Here is a 17,554-nt window from a genome sequence, read left to right as displayed (position 1 = left end):
TAATTAATCGTCACTCTGCCTCAAATCCTTTTCTATCTCCAAAAATATAAAAAAATATTCTTAAAGTGTGTTTACATTGTAACATCCCCTTTCTCCAAACAGGTATAATGCAGAAATGTAAAAAAATATTATATCCTAAGTACAGTGCTTAATTTGTAAATCATAAGGTGCCGGAACACAAAGTACTTATGATAGCGCAGGGATGACGAAACGGGCACAGGTCCCGGAGCATATGCAGAAAATGGTGCTGAAAACACGCAAATGCCCACTTGCCATGCTGTGGGACTTACGAGCCTTAATTTCTTTAAATGGTGTTATACTTGTATAGCGCTTTTCCACCTAAATATCCATGGTATAAATGTTAAGACAACAATTTAGCATTATTTAGGCTATACTTTTTTTTTTAAATGTCAGAGGCGTGATTTTTTTTTTTTCTCAATGCGTGATTTGTTGGTCCAGCTTTTCAATGCATCAACAAATCTCTTTCAAATGAAGTTATATTTTTATAAACAACATGCAATTCTTGGGATTTGTAAATTTATGCATATTAGTATTTTAACATTAAAAAAAAACCTTTTTATATTATCATTTTCTGTACACGAAAGGTGCCTGATCTGCACAAATAAGTCCCAGAACACAGGGAGGCCAAAATCAAGAGGTGCCAGATCTTGTTCCGGCAGGATCTGGCACAAATTAACCCGTGTCTAAGTATAAATATTCCTTAACTTTTTTATTTCGCAAAAAAAAAAAAAAAATCAAAATCATTTATATAGCTCTATACAAAAACCTGAGAGGTCCTCAAAGTGCTTTACAACAAAGTAAATTTTATTCATTATGGTCTTAAAGTCTTATATTTGACTTGTATAACTGAATAAAATTGAGGGGGAAAAAAATAACATGAAAAAGACTGCCAACACACATCTCAAACATTTTATTCAACATTTAAATTCCAATATAACATCATACATTTTTATTATTAATTTCATGATGAAAATACAATATGGATACACAAACGGACGCTATAGCAAAAAAATAGAGATTATCATCATGATCATTTTTTGTACTTAGACACTTAGGTGGTTAATTGTCATCTAGTTCCATCTGTAAGTTACTGACACATACACAGTGATAATGAATTATCACCGTTACAAACAAGACACCTGAGGTCTATTTGCTTATGTGCGATAGACACACACGCACATTACAAATACACACAACCCAACGTACAACAAATTGATACGTTAAAATACCCATAGAGGACTGAGACGAGGCACGACGGGACTTGGCAGAGAGACACGGAATGTTCCGATGATCCATCCGAAAACATGTTCAGTCTGTGTCGTCCTACGAGACAAGATCAGTTGTCATCTCTCACGTCCAACAAAAATGTTTGTTTCTATTCGAATGTTGTCTCACCTCGGTGGCGTCAGTGGTGTCAGTGTCCACCGGTGACTCGGCCGCATCTTGAGCGGTGGAGTTGTCATTGCTCTGGAAAACAAAACGATTCAAAATTATTTTTTTTTCTTCTTTCAGTGCCATTGACGATAATCAATGTCTAATCGTGACCCTTTTCATTCTTCTGCTGTGGATTTGAGTTTGGTCACTACAGGGCTACAGACCAACTTTTTTTTACAAGGAGCACAGTGGCCCCTAACCTAAAATATTAGGGGTGCAAGCAGAAGATTCAGTAGCGCACACTGTAAATCGACATGCAAAGTTTTCCTCTACCATATTTTTCGGACTATAAGTCGCACCTGAGTATAAGTCGTGCCAGCCCAAAAATGTGCAATGAAGAGGAAAACAAAACCAAGTCGCACCGGAGTATAAGTTGCATTTTTGGGGGAAATTTACTTGATAAAATTCAACACATAGAACAGATATGTCATCTTGAAAGGCAAATTAAAATACAATAGAGAACAACATGCTGAATAAGTGTACAGTATGATGTTACATGACGCATGAACTACGAAATGCGAACGTGGCCGGTATGTTAACGTAACATAGCTATTAAGAGCTATTCAGATAACTATAGCGTGAAGAACATGCTAACAAGTTTACCAATCCATCTGTGTCACTCCTATAACACCAACATAACATGTGAAATGATCAGTGTTGTTAATAACGGCGTTACAAAATAACGGCGTTACTAACGGCGTTATTTTTTTTCAGCAATGAGTAATCTAATTAATTACTTTTCTCATCTTGGCAACGCCGTTACCGTTACTGAGGCGGGAAAGGCGTGCGTTACTATGCGTTACTAAGTTGGTTGAATAAAAAAAGTGAGAGAAACGGACTCACGGGGACGAGAGCAGAGCAGCAGTGGGGAAGACGCCGTTGCAACCGCGATGCTAGGTGGCTCCAATAATACCTGACTGTAGCCATAGCCGACAAACTACGCCCACATGACACGGTAGATATCATATTATAGAACTAGATGCAAAACTGACACAGCTGCATTGCCAACATGTTTCAAGGACTACATGCGTTAGTAAACAGCCGCCATCTTAAAGCAGTAGACCTCTCAGGAAGGCCCTGATGTAGAGATCCTTCCTAGCGAACCTAAGAAACTTTTTTTTTTTTTTTTTTTTAAATCTAAAATGCTTCTAAATCTGCAAAATCTTAACTTAAATCTATCTTTAAATGATGAAACAGTTTTAAAACTTACACATGTTTAAAGTAGAAGGGAACTAATGCAATAACGGGAGCAATTTTAACACCTTTAACGGTTGATTCACAACTTTAAATGACTTCCACACATAGCAAAGGTTACTAGCTAGTTATCGCGATACCCTTGTGTCTAGTTAAGTGGAGGGTAAAGAATTGGGCAAGGGCCAATTGTCCCCCCAAATCCTTTAAACGTCACATTGTGTGACCTGTTTTTTTGTTGTTGTTTTTTTTTGTTTGGTTTTTTTTGGGAGAAAAAAAAAATATCACTAGTTACTTTGCCAAGTAACTAATTACTCTTACATTCAGGTAACTGAGTTACTAACGCAATTACTTTTTGGGAGAAGTAATTTGTAACTGTAATTAATTACTATTTTAAAGTAAAATTAACAACACTGGAAATGATATAATAATGTGTTAATAATTTCACACATAAGCCGCTCCAGAGTATAAGTCGCACCCGCAGCCAAACTATGAAAAAAATTGCGACTTATAGTCTGAAAAATACGGTAATTTAAATAAATGGTTAACTGATACTTTCATTATAAATGCATGAAACTACTAACTTATGAATATATACTAGTACTTTATTCTGTTTTTACATCAACCAGTATAGTACTTACAAATTAGGTTAACATGGGAATTTAGTTTTTTTGTGTCGCTGTCAATTGACACTACAACCAATGGGCAACGGATTTATTGATTGACAAATCACCTGCGAGGACACTGGACAACCTGGAAATTGACATCCACACGCCGCACTTTGTCAACACAGAGGAGCGTATCATTTTAGCAGTGTGCGACCAGCACATACTTTATAATACTTCTCGGCATGATTTCTGGGAAATAAAAAAGTATGGGAAGTTGTTGGCGCCCAGCAAAGGTCCGGAATTTTTTAAATGCCCTCCAAATTCATAGCTAAACAGATATGTGGGATGATGCGCATATCATATCAGGTCATATATGGAGACCTACAATAGTTGATGTTCAATCTGTTTGAACTGTGAGGGATGGCAGCAAATAAACGTTCATTCACTGCCAATCTCGCAGTTCAAATGGATTGGACGTCTGTTGTCAAGGGCAGCCAATGAATTGGTTTCATATAGTGAACTGAATCATAGTATGAATTTCCACGCGAGTCGGAACCCTTTAAGTACCCCTAAATACACCCCAAAATCACAAAACAACCATCCAAAAACATGTATGTTTTATGAAATTTCCGGGTCACACTTTTGCGAATTTTCGTTTCCGGGTTTGCAGTGAGTCAGTAACACGCACACTTTTGCGAAACATAGAATGTTTAATGAAGAAAAAGGAAGAAAGCAAGAACAACAATAACGCTAGATATAGATTGTCACTTCTAAAATCCCTTCGTTACCGTTAAAGCATACAAGCATACATACCTTTGAGCAATTAAAACTCTTACCGTTGACAAGCGGGCGGAGAGCCGACACCCCGGTTGAGCTGCAGAGGAATACTAGCTAGGCGTCCGTATACTAACCACTCGCAAACTCTAGGAATACAAGCTAGGCGTCCGTATGGCAGACTCAGCAGACTAACGATTCTAAAGACTCTAACCGAAGAGGTAAATATACTCAGCTCTTATAGTGGTGCATCACGTGAGGTCAAACATGTCAGTCCCTTATCTCAGATGAAGACGAGCAACTCAGCCCTTGTTACACGTGTTTGACACATGCTTTGCAATCACACATCACAAAGATGTCGAAGTGGCGAGGAAAACAAGGCTTCAGTCATAAAAGGGAATCATCTGATTCAAGGTTACCGTCACTAAGGGAATCATCACAATATGCTGAGAATCATCACGATTCACTCTGGGTCACATTATATTTCTCCCATCAATGTATTATACGTCATTGTAGTACTGTCCTTGCCAAGATGTTAGAGCTAAGTCCTAGCTAGACAGCGAGCTGAGCTCCGAAATGACGATGTCATACGTGCGTGTGGTTTGCTCACTTTATTCCGCTGCTCATGACATCAACATTTGCAGAATGACACTAAATAGAATAATGAAATCTTCAATAATAGCAATTCAAATGTGTTCATAACTAGTTGCTGATACAGCAATAACAATCCACACAAACGATTAGCATATATCAGTTAGCGTCCGCGCATCATCAAAAACAATCACATAAACTCGCCCCAAGTATTCGAGCACAATTGAAAACGCACAATAAAGAGTACAAAAGTGTTATATCTTGTGTTGCCACCGTGGATGCTGCACAAGGAACAAATGTGTGCGCAGGCTTGCACCTGTAATTTGTCCCCTCTCTCTCACTTGGATGCGTGACCTCTTCGGGGGAGCAAATACCTCTTCCTTGTGTGTGTGTGTGCGCAAATACGTTTTTCTTTGTGTGTACATGTGCTTTTACTCGCCTGTCATTTGTATTACCTGCGCCACGCTTCCTGCGCCAAAATAAAAGCATACATCATAAGTCCAAAGTCAACATTATTTAATAAAAAATAATAATTAAAAAAAAAAAAAAAAAAAGGGGGGACTCTGGCGTCGTAAAGTCGAAATCACGTAAGTCGGGTACGCAAAGCCAAAATAACTTGTGTTTTATAGAACAATATGTGTATATGCTGCCATAGATTCATGGCGCATGAAGCCCCCCGACTAGTTTTAATTTGTCCGTTTTACCCTGGAAACCTCCGTTTACAGACGTCGCGCAACCGCTTTTGTTTCAACCCAGCCATAAAAAGAAGCTCAATTATATTTATTATTCGAAATGTCTGTCATTTTTAGCTTAGAATCATTGATGTCTAATATTTAGTTAAAAAAAACAAAAATGGCTTATTCAGTCGCATATTTTAAACTTTTAAACAAATTACGTCACAATGAAAAAAATGGTGTCTGTAAAAAAGTCTTGCATATCTACTTCATAATTATTGCTTGATTGTATTTTTTTTGTTACTGTCGCATTTTCTCCGATATTTTAGATGATAAATTGATCCAAACAAAGAAAAATTGAAAAAAAAAAACATTTAAAAGGGTAAATACATGAAAAAGAAAATCTCGACCACTCCTTGATGTCTGCGATTTCTGCATCACGATTCACGACCTTTGTTATATTACATTGTTCCACCCATAAAATCCCCCAAAAATCCAGCTGTGGCCATTCACAGCTGTGTCTTGACACTCGGTGAACCATGCTACATGGAGTTTACGCGATATCTCGTTGTAAGATTGATGATTTTTTTTGCTTAACTGAAGTATATTTGCTCAAATTTACCTCTTTAAAGTAGGGCTGCAGCTATCGAATATTTTAGTAATCGAATAATCGACTGAAAATTCTATGGATTAATCGAGTAATCATTTTTTTTTAGGTAAAGAGCAATTAGCAATATAGATGAAAAAAACAAGACATTTCATCTAATATTGAACCATTTTCAGTCAATCAATGTCTTTATTTTCGATGTACATTGTTGAAAACAGCAACAACTTAATTGCATCTCAAATGTGACTAAAAAAAAGGACTAATTCACTGCTTTCACTTAAAAAAAACTTTTAGATCTTATAAAAATATATACAGTGGGGAGAACAAGTATTTGATACACTGTCAATGGGTTTTCCCATTGGCAGTGTATCAAATACTTGTTCTCCCCACTGTATATATTTCTTACCTAAAAATGTCATTACGTTTGATAACACACATTACTTAAAAGTTAGGTGTTTTTTTCCACTTTTCAATTGAATTTCCACTTGTGTCAAGCTATAAGTTCTAGTTAAGTTTTAAGTTGGTCTAAACTGTAAGTCCTGATAGGATTTTGAGTTTTTGCAGTGCTCAAAATAAATGCTGTGCTGTATTGGAGCACATTAGGCACCAGTGCTACTTGGTGTTTTATCCAGCAATGACTACTGAAAAATTGACAGTTAGCATTACATTACAGTTAACATTATTAGGTTTTTATTTTACACCCTAATCACTGTTTTCACAGATTAAATAAAGCCTGTATGTAAGAGTTAGCAAGGCATCGACAGTGGTCATAATGAATAGAAACCTAGCCCTCCGCAGGGATAACGTTACGTGAGCGAGTCACACTAACGTTAATCTTATTTATGAGCGCTGAGAAGTGTACTGCTTTAAGATGGCGGCTGTTTTGTTAACGCCGCCTAGTCGGTCATTTCGCATCTAGTTCTACGTACATGTGATATCTATGACACGCACCAGACGCTACTTGCTACCACCGTAGCAACATGCGGGCGTAGTTATTAGCAACGTCGGCGCAGTTTGTAACGGCTGTCGGCTGCAGTAAGATATTTTTTTGTATTGTTTCTTCCTCTACGCATGTGATGTCAGCGCCTTGTCCCGCATTAAAAGTAGTCCGGGCAAAACGTGATTCTTAGAGCTGGCAAAATTAAACGATTCCTCGAGGTGAATAAAATTACTCAGATAAGTTTTTAAACTCGAGTTGCTCGAGTATTCGTTTCAGCTCTACTTTAAAGGCTAGGTGACTTTTTTCGTAATTAACGGCAATCCACATACAAGGACATCACATTGTTGGTAATGTAGGCCGCAGTATTAATATTTGGTAAACTACAAATGTGTATTTATCATCGTTTATATCCAACTTGGAAGGTTGGCAGCAAATGAACATTTGTTTATCCGCTGCCATCCATCCTAGTTTAAATGGATTACCAATGTGTCAAAAAGGTTCCCGAATGTCTGGAAATAAACCTTGTTTTACATATGAGCACACCTCGATGGTCCTTGTATGGCACCTTTTGCTAACCTGTTTTAACAAAAGTTAAAAGTCCACCCATCCGTCTTTATTGATTACCCCTGTCTAGCCTTTCTTATTGATCCTTAATTTCCTCTCCCTGTTGTTTGTCGCCTGTCAACACTGTGTCACTTTCTAATGGGATCCTCACTGATAAACGGCTTCAGATTCCAAAGGATGACACTGCCGACTGTCAGTCAGTCCATCTGTCGCTCTCTTTCTGCAGCCAGTTGGGCTCGTCATAAGAAGCGGACTCACATTCCAGGTGGTGTGCGGCATCCCTCGGGGTGAATGGCCTGATTAAACGCCGCGTCTGTGTGCGTGTAATCGTGTTAAAGGACATTTGCAAGGACAAAAGAACGTGTTCCTTGTCATTTCCTGGGAATCTTGTCACTTGATGGTGATGATGGTGACTCAGTCAAGAGACGCTGTCATCTCTAGACGTGTTAAACACTTATCAAGTGTGCATTACTGTTGATGTTATTGATTTATTTGGAGGTGAAATCTTTTAAACGGGAAAGCAAACACTAGCTGACAAAGACGAGGGCGGCGGATGATGAAATGCTCAAGGTCATGCGACCATTTTCAATGGACACACAAAATGGAAGACGAAGATCAGTCAACAGGAGATATTAATCGTCCTCTGATGGGAACAGATTTAGGGAAAGTCTTTTTCTGTGCCAGAGTACACAAAGCGAAGTCCATATTTGAATTGAAGCATGCTAGGAAGACTTTATTTTAATCTTGGGACGTAGCCCTCAAAATGGCATCGTAATATGACTAGATGTAGATTCCAAAGAGAATGAATTTTATAGGGGAAAAAAATATCTTAAAAATTTGAATTTTGGAAGAATATTCCAACTATGAATAAGAAAAAGTACTTTAATAGACAAATACAATTTTAAAGTAAATTCTAATTTAACGTATCATGCTGGTCATAAAATGCAAGAATGCAAGATTTTTTTTCTTTTGTCAACTAATGGGCTGCCGTAGACTGCAATAGACGTCCACTCCATTTTAAGTGGGAGATCTCGCTGCCATCCCTCCCACTTAAAATGGATTGGACATCTACTTGTGATAAACTAATTTTAGTTCGCAGCAGAAGGATATACAGCCACATGATTGGACATCTATTAATGTCAATGGCACTGAAAGAGTTTCAGTTGACTTTATGAATTTAATGATACTTTTGTTTGGAAAAAGTCACAAGAGTATATATTAGTTATGAATTATATTAATAATTAACATTATTCATTAGTAATGTAGAAATTTGAGGAAAACGTATAAGAGCAAAATGTGAATAGAAGTCACATTTTTTAAAGGATATATTTTCCCAGAAACCATTGTGATAAACGTAAAAGTATTGTTGATTTTTTTTTTTTTTTAATATATTTTTGGAGATGATTCTATATGTAAAATATTTTTAATATATCAGACACTAAGTCATAATAATAATTATCTTAAGTTAAAAATGAAGTCAAAAAATGAAAAATGTAATAAACTGCACTGTTACATAGTCATTTCCTCAGGAATTTTTTAGATTCACATTCAATAATGTGACCTATAGACAAGTTTCCGAGGTATTTCCACATGTCTGCTACCAACTTCGGTTTTAGAATTTCTCCATCCAAAGCAACAGTGGAGCTGGAGTAACATTACTCATCAAAATCCCTTAAAAAAGAATTTGGAAATACCACATCCATCTGCCATCATCACAACAGGGGAGGACAACATGTTCATGAAGGCAGATGTGGAACCAAGCTTGTGCCACCACAAACACTGGGTGTTTTTGTAGCCATGTTGCCGCTGTGTTATGGAAGGTATGTTCTTCCTATCCCTGCATTTTCATGTGTCCGGTGCTCAAAAAAAATACTAAAGCTGAAATCTTACGCATGAAATGACTTTGATATTGTTATTACGGTGACAATTGTAATTATGATTATCTTTATTATTATTTACTACAACTACTGCACTGCTGTGGCTGCTAGCCTGTTGCTAATCAGTACGTGTTGGATGGCACAATTATGTTAACTGTTACATGTTTTTGTTAGTTTGTTTAAAGGTGGCAAACGCTGTTAGGCAAGGAAAGATAAGTTGAGATGCCTCACATCAACACTTGAATGGACATACTGTATATCGAGACTACGTGCGTTCGACCCGGGACAGAGGCTGGGACAGACTGTGGCTCGCCTTGCGGCGGACAGTCAGCTCAATCCTGAGATCACAACTATGAGCTTTTTAACTGCAGAAACTTTTGGAGCAGGAATTACTGAGAACAGCGAGAGAAAACCAGTCTGAATGCCGCCGAGGGTCTCCGTAATGTCGGGTGAAAGTTTGGCGAGGCTCCCTTAAAGAGCATACAACACGAGAAAAAAAAGTCTTAAATGGCATTATTATGTGAATTTGAATCATATTTTGAGACGATTCGACTATATACAACAATTTAGCAAAGCGCAGATGACAAGAAATTAGTCTTTTAATCTGCCGGTTAGCCACGCCTACCATTATAGGGCTTTAGCGTCCCCAACAGGTGGATGATGTCAGCGGTAGACTGGGCACATCGGTTTTACTATTCAGCCCATTGACGGGGAATTGTTCAGAACGAGGAAAACGCAACGAAGAGAGCCGCAAGATGTCATTGTTTCAGTCTCTCTACTCCAATATTTTTACAGGATATTCCTTTTATCCAAGTATTTTTCCCCAATAGCATTATAAATGGCTTGAGAAGGACCAGTCAGCCCGTCGAGGGGGAACTATTCACAAGGAGGAAAACGCGACAAAGAGAGCGGCAAAATGTCATTGTTTCTGTCTCTTTACTTCAATATTTTTACAGGATATTCTTTTTATCAAAGTTTTTTCCCCAATTGCTAAATAAATGGCATGGTCATGACAAATAACAGTCTTGTGCTAAATGGAATATGAAATAATAAAAATCAATTTATTCAAGATGACATGGCAAAATTACACCATAAATGGTCAAAACTGTCGACTTCACCTTTACTGTCGCACCTCCCGAACGATATTTTATGACACCTAAATCGGACATGTCATTTCCCTTCCCTGGCTTCGGAGAATGTAAACAAACCAAGAGGCGTGACAGCTAGCCGACATGCTAACCCAAACCGAGTGATGTTTCGAAGTCTTCGAAGCGGAAAATCACACATAACTAGCCTGGATTATTTGACATGACGACCTGATTGTCGATTGTCTTCGCGGATCGGCAAACCGCCCGGCGGAGAGCAATTTACAGTTCGTTCCCCGGAGGAGGGTGGCTGGAGTTGTTGTGCAGCTAACGTGCTGCTAATGAGCATGAGGAGAGCTTTTTACATGCCTATCAATGATCAAACGTAAGTAGTCCTTTATTTAAAGGAAGTTTGTAGTGTTTACTTTGTAATAGCTGTATTCGTATTTGACATAATGCAAAACAAGATGTTTACTCACTTCCTCGTAAGTCCCATGGTCCCACAGTAAATATCCACGGTGAATGGGAACCTTTTGAAACTCCAAAAAGGCGCATACGCCTCTCCCGCATACAGAATGATTTTTCTGCGGCCGTTTGGCTGGCGTGATGCGAAAAATAAACGTATTAATCCGCAAAATCAGCTGACTTCTTCGTCCTCATACACAACAGTACACTGTATAGTGAAGAGGACGTTTTCTACCGTACACGTCACAGCGCCCTCCTCCTCAATGCAAGACCGAAGCCAGAAGTCACTCATTTTCATGGCGCAGGATTAAAAAAACTAAATAAATATAGCGATCGCTTCCACACACATCCAAGCGGTCCAGGGGGCATAAAATACCGCGTGTATTATGAAATAAACATGCTTTTTCGTGTCACATGCACTTTAAGCTCTGCTGTCTGATAACACATTCCTCCGACGCTCAACCTTCGTTCAGTTCATTTTATAAATTGTTATTTATTGACCTGTTTTGCACATGCACCAATCGTTTTAGAAAAAAACAAGAAATGGAATCAAGTTGTCCAAATGTTTTATTGCGATCAATATCTGCAATAAAAAAGAATGACATACTATTTTTGTTTATATTATGTACATACCTTGTAATAACAAAATCCGTGTTAGCCCTTCTGCATTCGGCAAATGTAATATTAATTTGTAATTTCACCTCATTTTGGTCACTCAAGGGTCCGGCGTATCAATCTACACCTCACGTCAACACAGGCTTACAGGTTGTTTTAATTTTGTCCACGAATGATCAACGAAGTGATAAGAACACTCGTACAATCTCATCTACATCTCATCCACGTTGTGCTGAATCAATTTTTGGAGATTCCTTGAGTTCCTCTGCTTTAATTTTGCAGTTTAAACTTTGTTAATACACTGCTTACTTCAACCGCAATTCATGTTGTTCTTTCAAAACCGGAAGTTCGGAGCACACATTTTCCAAGATAGCGCCGCCCATATTTCGCTTAGGAAACTTGTCTATAAAAGTTTGTATTCAATATTTCATTTGATGTTTGGCCTTTTTGTAAGGTCAGCACGACATGACACATGTGTTCTTATTAGGGATATCCCTGATCCGATCATGCGATTGGAAATAGGGCCGATTGGCCCATTTTTCAGAGGATCAAGAACGGGTGAAAAGGATCGGGTTTTTAATTTAAAAAAAAAAAAATAAGGGCTAAAAAGTAACTAAATAATGAAGAAATACAATGGCATTGCCAAAAGAAACAAAAATATATACGTTTTATACTCTGCAACACTCCCGGGAAAAGTGGAAGTACTGTAAACACTCCAGTAAATGTTTGGAGGGAAAAAAATTGGATCGGCTCTCTATTGGCAGATTCTCAACTCGGGTGTTAAAATATGCAATCGGGACATTCCTAGTTCTATTATTCAAGTTTTTGTACTTACTGATTTAGCAGGATCCTTCTTGACCAATCCGGTAGTGGCGGCGACGATGTTTCCTGCCCCCTCCACTGTTTTCTGGGCCACTGTGGTCACCCCATTAACCATTGCCTCGCCCACCTGACTCACGCCGTCCACAGTTTTACCTGCAACTTGACACAGAAAAAGAGAAAACGCTACTACATGCAGCAAAGGCTTGACGATAGACGTACGGCGCTTCTATGGGCAATCTAGCACCGGGGTACTCTCATTCTAGTGCAGTGTGAAAAGTTTGTGAAGTATATGACTGGGAATGAGATAAATGGCAGAAGAGTGCAAGCCTAGCAACTGCAGGTAGCTTGTGCTTGATCATATGATTTAATTTCTGCAGCATATGTGTTGTGGTAGTTAGCAGGGTCTTAAATGTGAGAAAATTTAACAAAGGTCTTGGATGCTGTGGTTGCCTGTACTACTAACATTTTTATCGAGTTAGTCGCTCACAGAATGTCTATATCAATAAATATATTTGCACTCAAAAGTTTTAGTTGGTTCAAATTAGAGTTGCTGCGCCAATACCGATACAGCACTAAAATGGCGTCATCTGTATCGAGGAATACTAAGACATAACGTGTTGATGCTCTGCATTGTACGCGATTTATGATGTAGTGTACTGCTGGTCGCCCCACTCAAGATGGCCGCCAGCTAAAAAGGATTATCAGCAGATACCACAAAGCGTGTCGGAATCTGGACTCAAAAAAACATTATCGGTGCAACCCTAAGCTATTCAGATGTACGAGTTGTCACAAAAGCAACAATTAGCATGAAACTAGTTTTTTCTCAGTTCCTGGTTGCTGAATATTAAAGAACTGCTTAAAAAAGGGTTAAATCAAGATGGCTGGCAGTGAATGCGTAGTTAAGAATGTTGCAAAGGCACATGAACACACCCGCTACCGTATGAGTAATCTTCATGCAATTAGTGGCCTTTGAATTGGTCGAGAGGGTTGGGTTCGAACAGATCCAGGTTTTTATGATGCAAAACAATCATTTTATCTCATTTCAATTTGGATTTCGGCCACAACACAGCACCGAGACCATGCTTATCTAAGTCCTAAATAATATTCCTTGGAACACCGATGCAGGCAAATAATCTGTTCTGCTACTATTGGATCTCTGCGCCGCATTCGACACCGTTGATCATAACATACTACTCAGCAGATTGGAACAGTGGGTAGAGCTTACTGACACTGTTCTTCAGTGGTTCACATCTTATTTACATGATAGGGATTTCTTTGTGTCAAATGGAAACCATCAGTCGGAACGAACCAAATTCACGTGTGAAGTCCCTCAAGGTTCAATTCTTAGACCACTCTTATTTAACATCTATATGCTTCCCCTAGCTCAGATTATGGAACAGTATGACATCTCCTATCACACCTATGCATACGACACACAACTCTACATTTCTGTTTCCCCACATTATAATAGTCCCTTAGTCTGCCTGAGTAAATGCATTCATCAAATCAATGAATGGATGTGCCAGAATTTTCTCCAGTTAAATGTGGAGAAGGCGGAAGTAATCATTTTTGGGCCAAAAAAGAAAGGTCAAAGATAAGCAGGCACCTTAGAACAATGTCACCTACAGCTACAAATCAAGTCAGAAATCTTGGCATAATTATTGACTCTGACCTAAAATTTGATAGCCATCTAAAGTCCGTCACTAAATCTGCTTATTACCACATAAAAATATAGCCAGAATTAAGGGGCTTCTGACTAAACAACACATGGAAAAACGTATGCATGCAATAATTTTCAGTAGATTGGACTACTGCAACGGTATATTTACAGGTCTTGATAAAAATTAAAAAAATCAGTCAGGAAGCTGCAGCTAGTACAGAATGCTGCAAGGAAAGTGGATCACATCACACAAGTTTTGAGATCATTACACTGGCTTCTATTGAGTCAAAGGATAGACTATAAAATACTACTGCTCGGCTACAAAACACTTAATGGCCTTGGACCTACTGTAAATACATGGTTGATTTGTTAGATTCCTATGAAACATCTAGAACCCTAAGGTCATCTGGAACAGTTCTCCTGTATGTTCCATGAACAAGAACCAAGCAGGGCAAGGCAGCATTTAATGGTTATGTTCCTCACCTCTGGAACAAGTTACCTGAAGGTCTGAAGTATGCTTAAACTTTTAGCTCCTTCAAATCAGGGCTAAAAACGCTTTTGTTTCGCACAGCACATCCATAGCTGCCTATATATTTCAAGCTGTTTGCTTCCTATTCCCTCTAGTGCTTTATCTCTATTGCTGATTTCAATTATTATTTATTCTATTTGTGATGAAATGCGATTTTTATGTATAATTTTATTTCCTGTTTCGAATGTCTTTGTTTTTACGTTCTATTGATTTAATGTGATTTTAGGATCTTCATGTGAATTGCCTTGTGTTGAATTGGGCTATATGAATACATTTGCCTTGCCTTTATATATTGATCTGCTTCATCTTTCTATACTTCTCTATTATGTTCTTTGCATTGAGCCTAACAAGGACCACAGAGTACCTCAAAGTAGGTCACTTATGGGTTCCTGTGCTTGTTTGTGACAGCCACACCCCCAGCACCTCCCAAAGGTCCACACATGGAAATATGGCACCCTGCTACTTACTTTCAGGTGAATTAAGATCATGTTTATTGTGTGATAGATCGATACATACCTGTTGTGACTCCACCGATTGTTTTGTTGCCTGAAAGTAGAAGAAGTGATGGTAATTAAATACACAGTTTATAAGAACTACTACCTGTATATATAGCAAGATACATTAGTGAACTTTGTAATGACAAAAGATAAGAATTTTTAAATAGTTACCCTACTATATTGGACCAAGTAGTAAATTTACATTTAAAAACTCTACCTCATTTAACCATAACTGGTAAAGCTGACTTTTAGTTTTTTTGTTTGGTTTTTTTTTAGTTATGTTTAGTCTAAGTGTAAGGGGCATATGATTGGTCAACAGTTAGGGACCACTAAAAGTAAGCTTTACCAATTTGACAGTTGATACTAATTTTAAAAAAAAAAACCACAGCAGGAAGAAAATATACGTATGTTGTGGCATTTTTTTAAAAGGTTGCAATTAAAATGCAAATTAACATTTAACTTGCCTGGTATACCAGACTCACCACTGTTCCAGTGATTTCTCACAGTGTTTGAAAAATACAAGGAGAATAGTCTGGCTGTGCCAGGCAAACATTTCACCATGTTAATAATAAAGGCTACAATACAAGAGTTACTACTAGTTAAAAATATAACATATTTCCAAAATAAAATTTTCAGGAAGAAAATACCAAAAATTTCCACAGTATGCAAATGTAGCTTTTTTTTGTTTGTTTTATAAATACAGTTAGAAAATACATTAAAATTCAAATTCATAATGAATACATAATAAGGGCTTGTTTGGATTGTGGAAAAATGCATTTGGAAAAATATGAATAATTTTTGTGATGACAATAAATTAATACTACTAATAATAAGCAAAATGTAACATTTATTTCGACTTGCCGGCTTGTCCGGATATCAGGGTGTTAAAAAATTCATTACAGAAAAATGCTTTTAATATTAATTAGAAAGCAATGCATGTGTACAATTTCCTAATTAAAGACTATAATATACTACTGATACATGTAACATTGAGTAATTAATGTTTAAAATAAATATATTAAAATGTCAGCTTTTCAAGGTTAAAGGAAGTCAGGTGAGTGGAAACCTCATTTAGTATCTCCTTACAAAAAAAAAAAAAAAATCTAGCTCGAGTCTGATCGCATTTGGTGTGATTGGACGGCGTCGAATCGATTATCTGATCTATTCCCCGTTAATAAGTAGAAAGTGGGGGACCCACCGACGAACAGGACCCCATCTTTGGTCATCTCAGCCGCGCCACTCACTCCTTGCTTGGTCTTCGTGGCTGCCACCACCACTCCTTCCTTGGCTTTGCTAAATCCTTTCTTCAGCGCCTCCATGTTACTGTTGCTTCTTGACAACTAACGAGAGGACTGAACAGAAAAACCGAGGCTCAATCAGCACTGCTGAAAAAAACGTGTATCAAGGTTGGTCACTCCAGCTCTACGTCGACGCCCTACTTTTTTTTTTTATCGCGGATGTAGATCCGTACCACCTGTGGAAGCCCTGAAATGAGGCGCGTAGAGGGTTCCTAGAATAATACTAGATAAATAATTAATATTAATTTACTAAATATTTAAATATTTAATTGTCACCACCAAACCAACACATAAGGTTATACCAACAAGAAAAAATAGGTACAATAATTTACACAAACACATGTATATTTTAATTCTAACTAAGGCAAGTCACGCACCTGTTGTGTGTTAACCTCTTGGTTTTCAGTTCCGGGTTAAAATTCCCCCGAATAACCGGCTCGCTCACTCTCAAACTCGCTCGACATGGTTAACACAATAAGGCACGCCTCGTTGACAGTGGGTTGTATACGCGCGCGCGCTATGTGTGTTGCGCACGCGCTTGACTCGCTGCCATTGACGGCGCGAGACGTCCAATCCATTTTGAAAGGGAGAGGATGGCATGGATCCAACTCAAAGTGGATTGGACGTCTAGCGCCGTCAATGGCACTGGAACATGAGTCGGTTTGCATAGGGACCATGGGCGTAGGTTTGGTCTCAACATTGGTAGGGATGATATTACATGATAACCTGCATGTACACTTGTTGCTTGGGATGGGACATTATTAATGCCAAACAGATTGGGTGAACGGGGGTCAGGGCTACATTTCTCAAGAATATGAATCTAATTAATTGATATACAAAATCAGAGGTGCTCATGCCGTTGATCATGATCGACAAGTCAATTGCAAATCTAGCGTGGGTAGCTCGCGGCACCCCCCCCCCCCCCATAACACTTAAAAAAAAAATATATATATATATATATATATTCTGCATATATACTGTATATATATACTGTATATATATATTAGGGCTGTCAAAATTATTGCGTTAACGGGCGGTAATTAATTTTTTAAATTAATCACGTTAAAAATATTTGACGCAATTAACGCACAAATGCCCCGCTCAAACAGATTAAAATGACAGCACAGTGAAAGGTGTACTTGTTGTGTTTTTTTGAGTTTTGCCGGCCTCTGCTCGCCCTTGGGTGCGACTGATTTTATAGGCTTCAGCACCCATGAGCATTGTGTAAGTAATTATTGACATCAACAATGGCGGCTAGTAGTTTATTTTTGATTGAAAATTTTACAAATTTTATTAAAACGA

General features: G+C 38.1%; 1 protein-coding gene across 2 annotated transcripts; it reads right to left on the bottom strand.

Moving 5' to 3' along the window:
- Positions 1-907: 907 nt before the first annotated feature.
- On the bottom strand, positions 908-16,759 carry LOC130905071 (alpha-synuclein-like). Of its 2 annotated transcripts, none has more exons than XM_057818085.1 (6): positions 16,630-16,759; positions 16,153-16,306; positions 14,974-15,003; positions 12,282-12,427; positions 1,417-1,488; positions 908-1,344 (listed from the first exon to the last, which is right to left on the bottom strand). In XM_057818085.1, the coding sequence occupies exons 2-6, from the start codon at positions 16,271-16,273 to the stop codon at positions 1,330-1,332; spliced, it is 384 nt and encodes a 127-aa protein (XP_057674068.1). In that variant the 5' UTR covers positions 16,274-16,306; positions 16,630-16,759; the 3' UTR covers positions 908-1,329. The 2 variants fall into 2 exon arrangements, with proteins under 2 accessions (XP_057674068.1, XP_057674069.1); XM_057818086.1 differs by lacking the exon at positions 16,630-16,759 and adding an exon at positions 16,394-16,458.
- Between the last annotated feature and the right edge of the window lie 795 nt (positions 16,760-17,554).

The sequence above is a fragment of the Corythoichthys intestinalis genome, chromosome 17 (genome assembly GCF_030265065.1).
Source record: "Corythoichthys intestinalis isolate RoL2023-P3 chromosome 17, ASM3026506v1, whole genome shotgun sequence".
NCBI classification, from domain to species: domain Eukaryota; kingdom Metazoa; phylum Chordata; class Actinopteri; order Syngnathiformes; family Syngnathidae; genus Corythoichthys; species Corythoichthys intestinalis.
The sequence above is the reverse complement of the archived record's forward strand: the minus strand, read 5'-3'. Positions and strand labels throughout refer to the sequence as shown.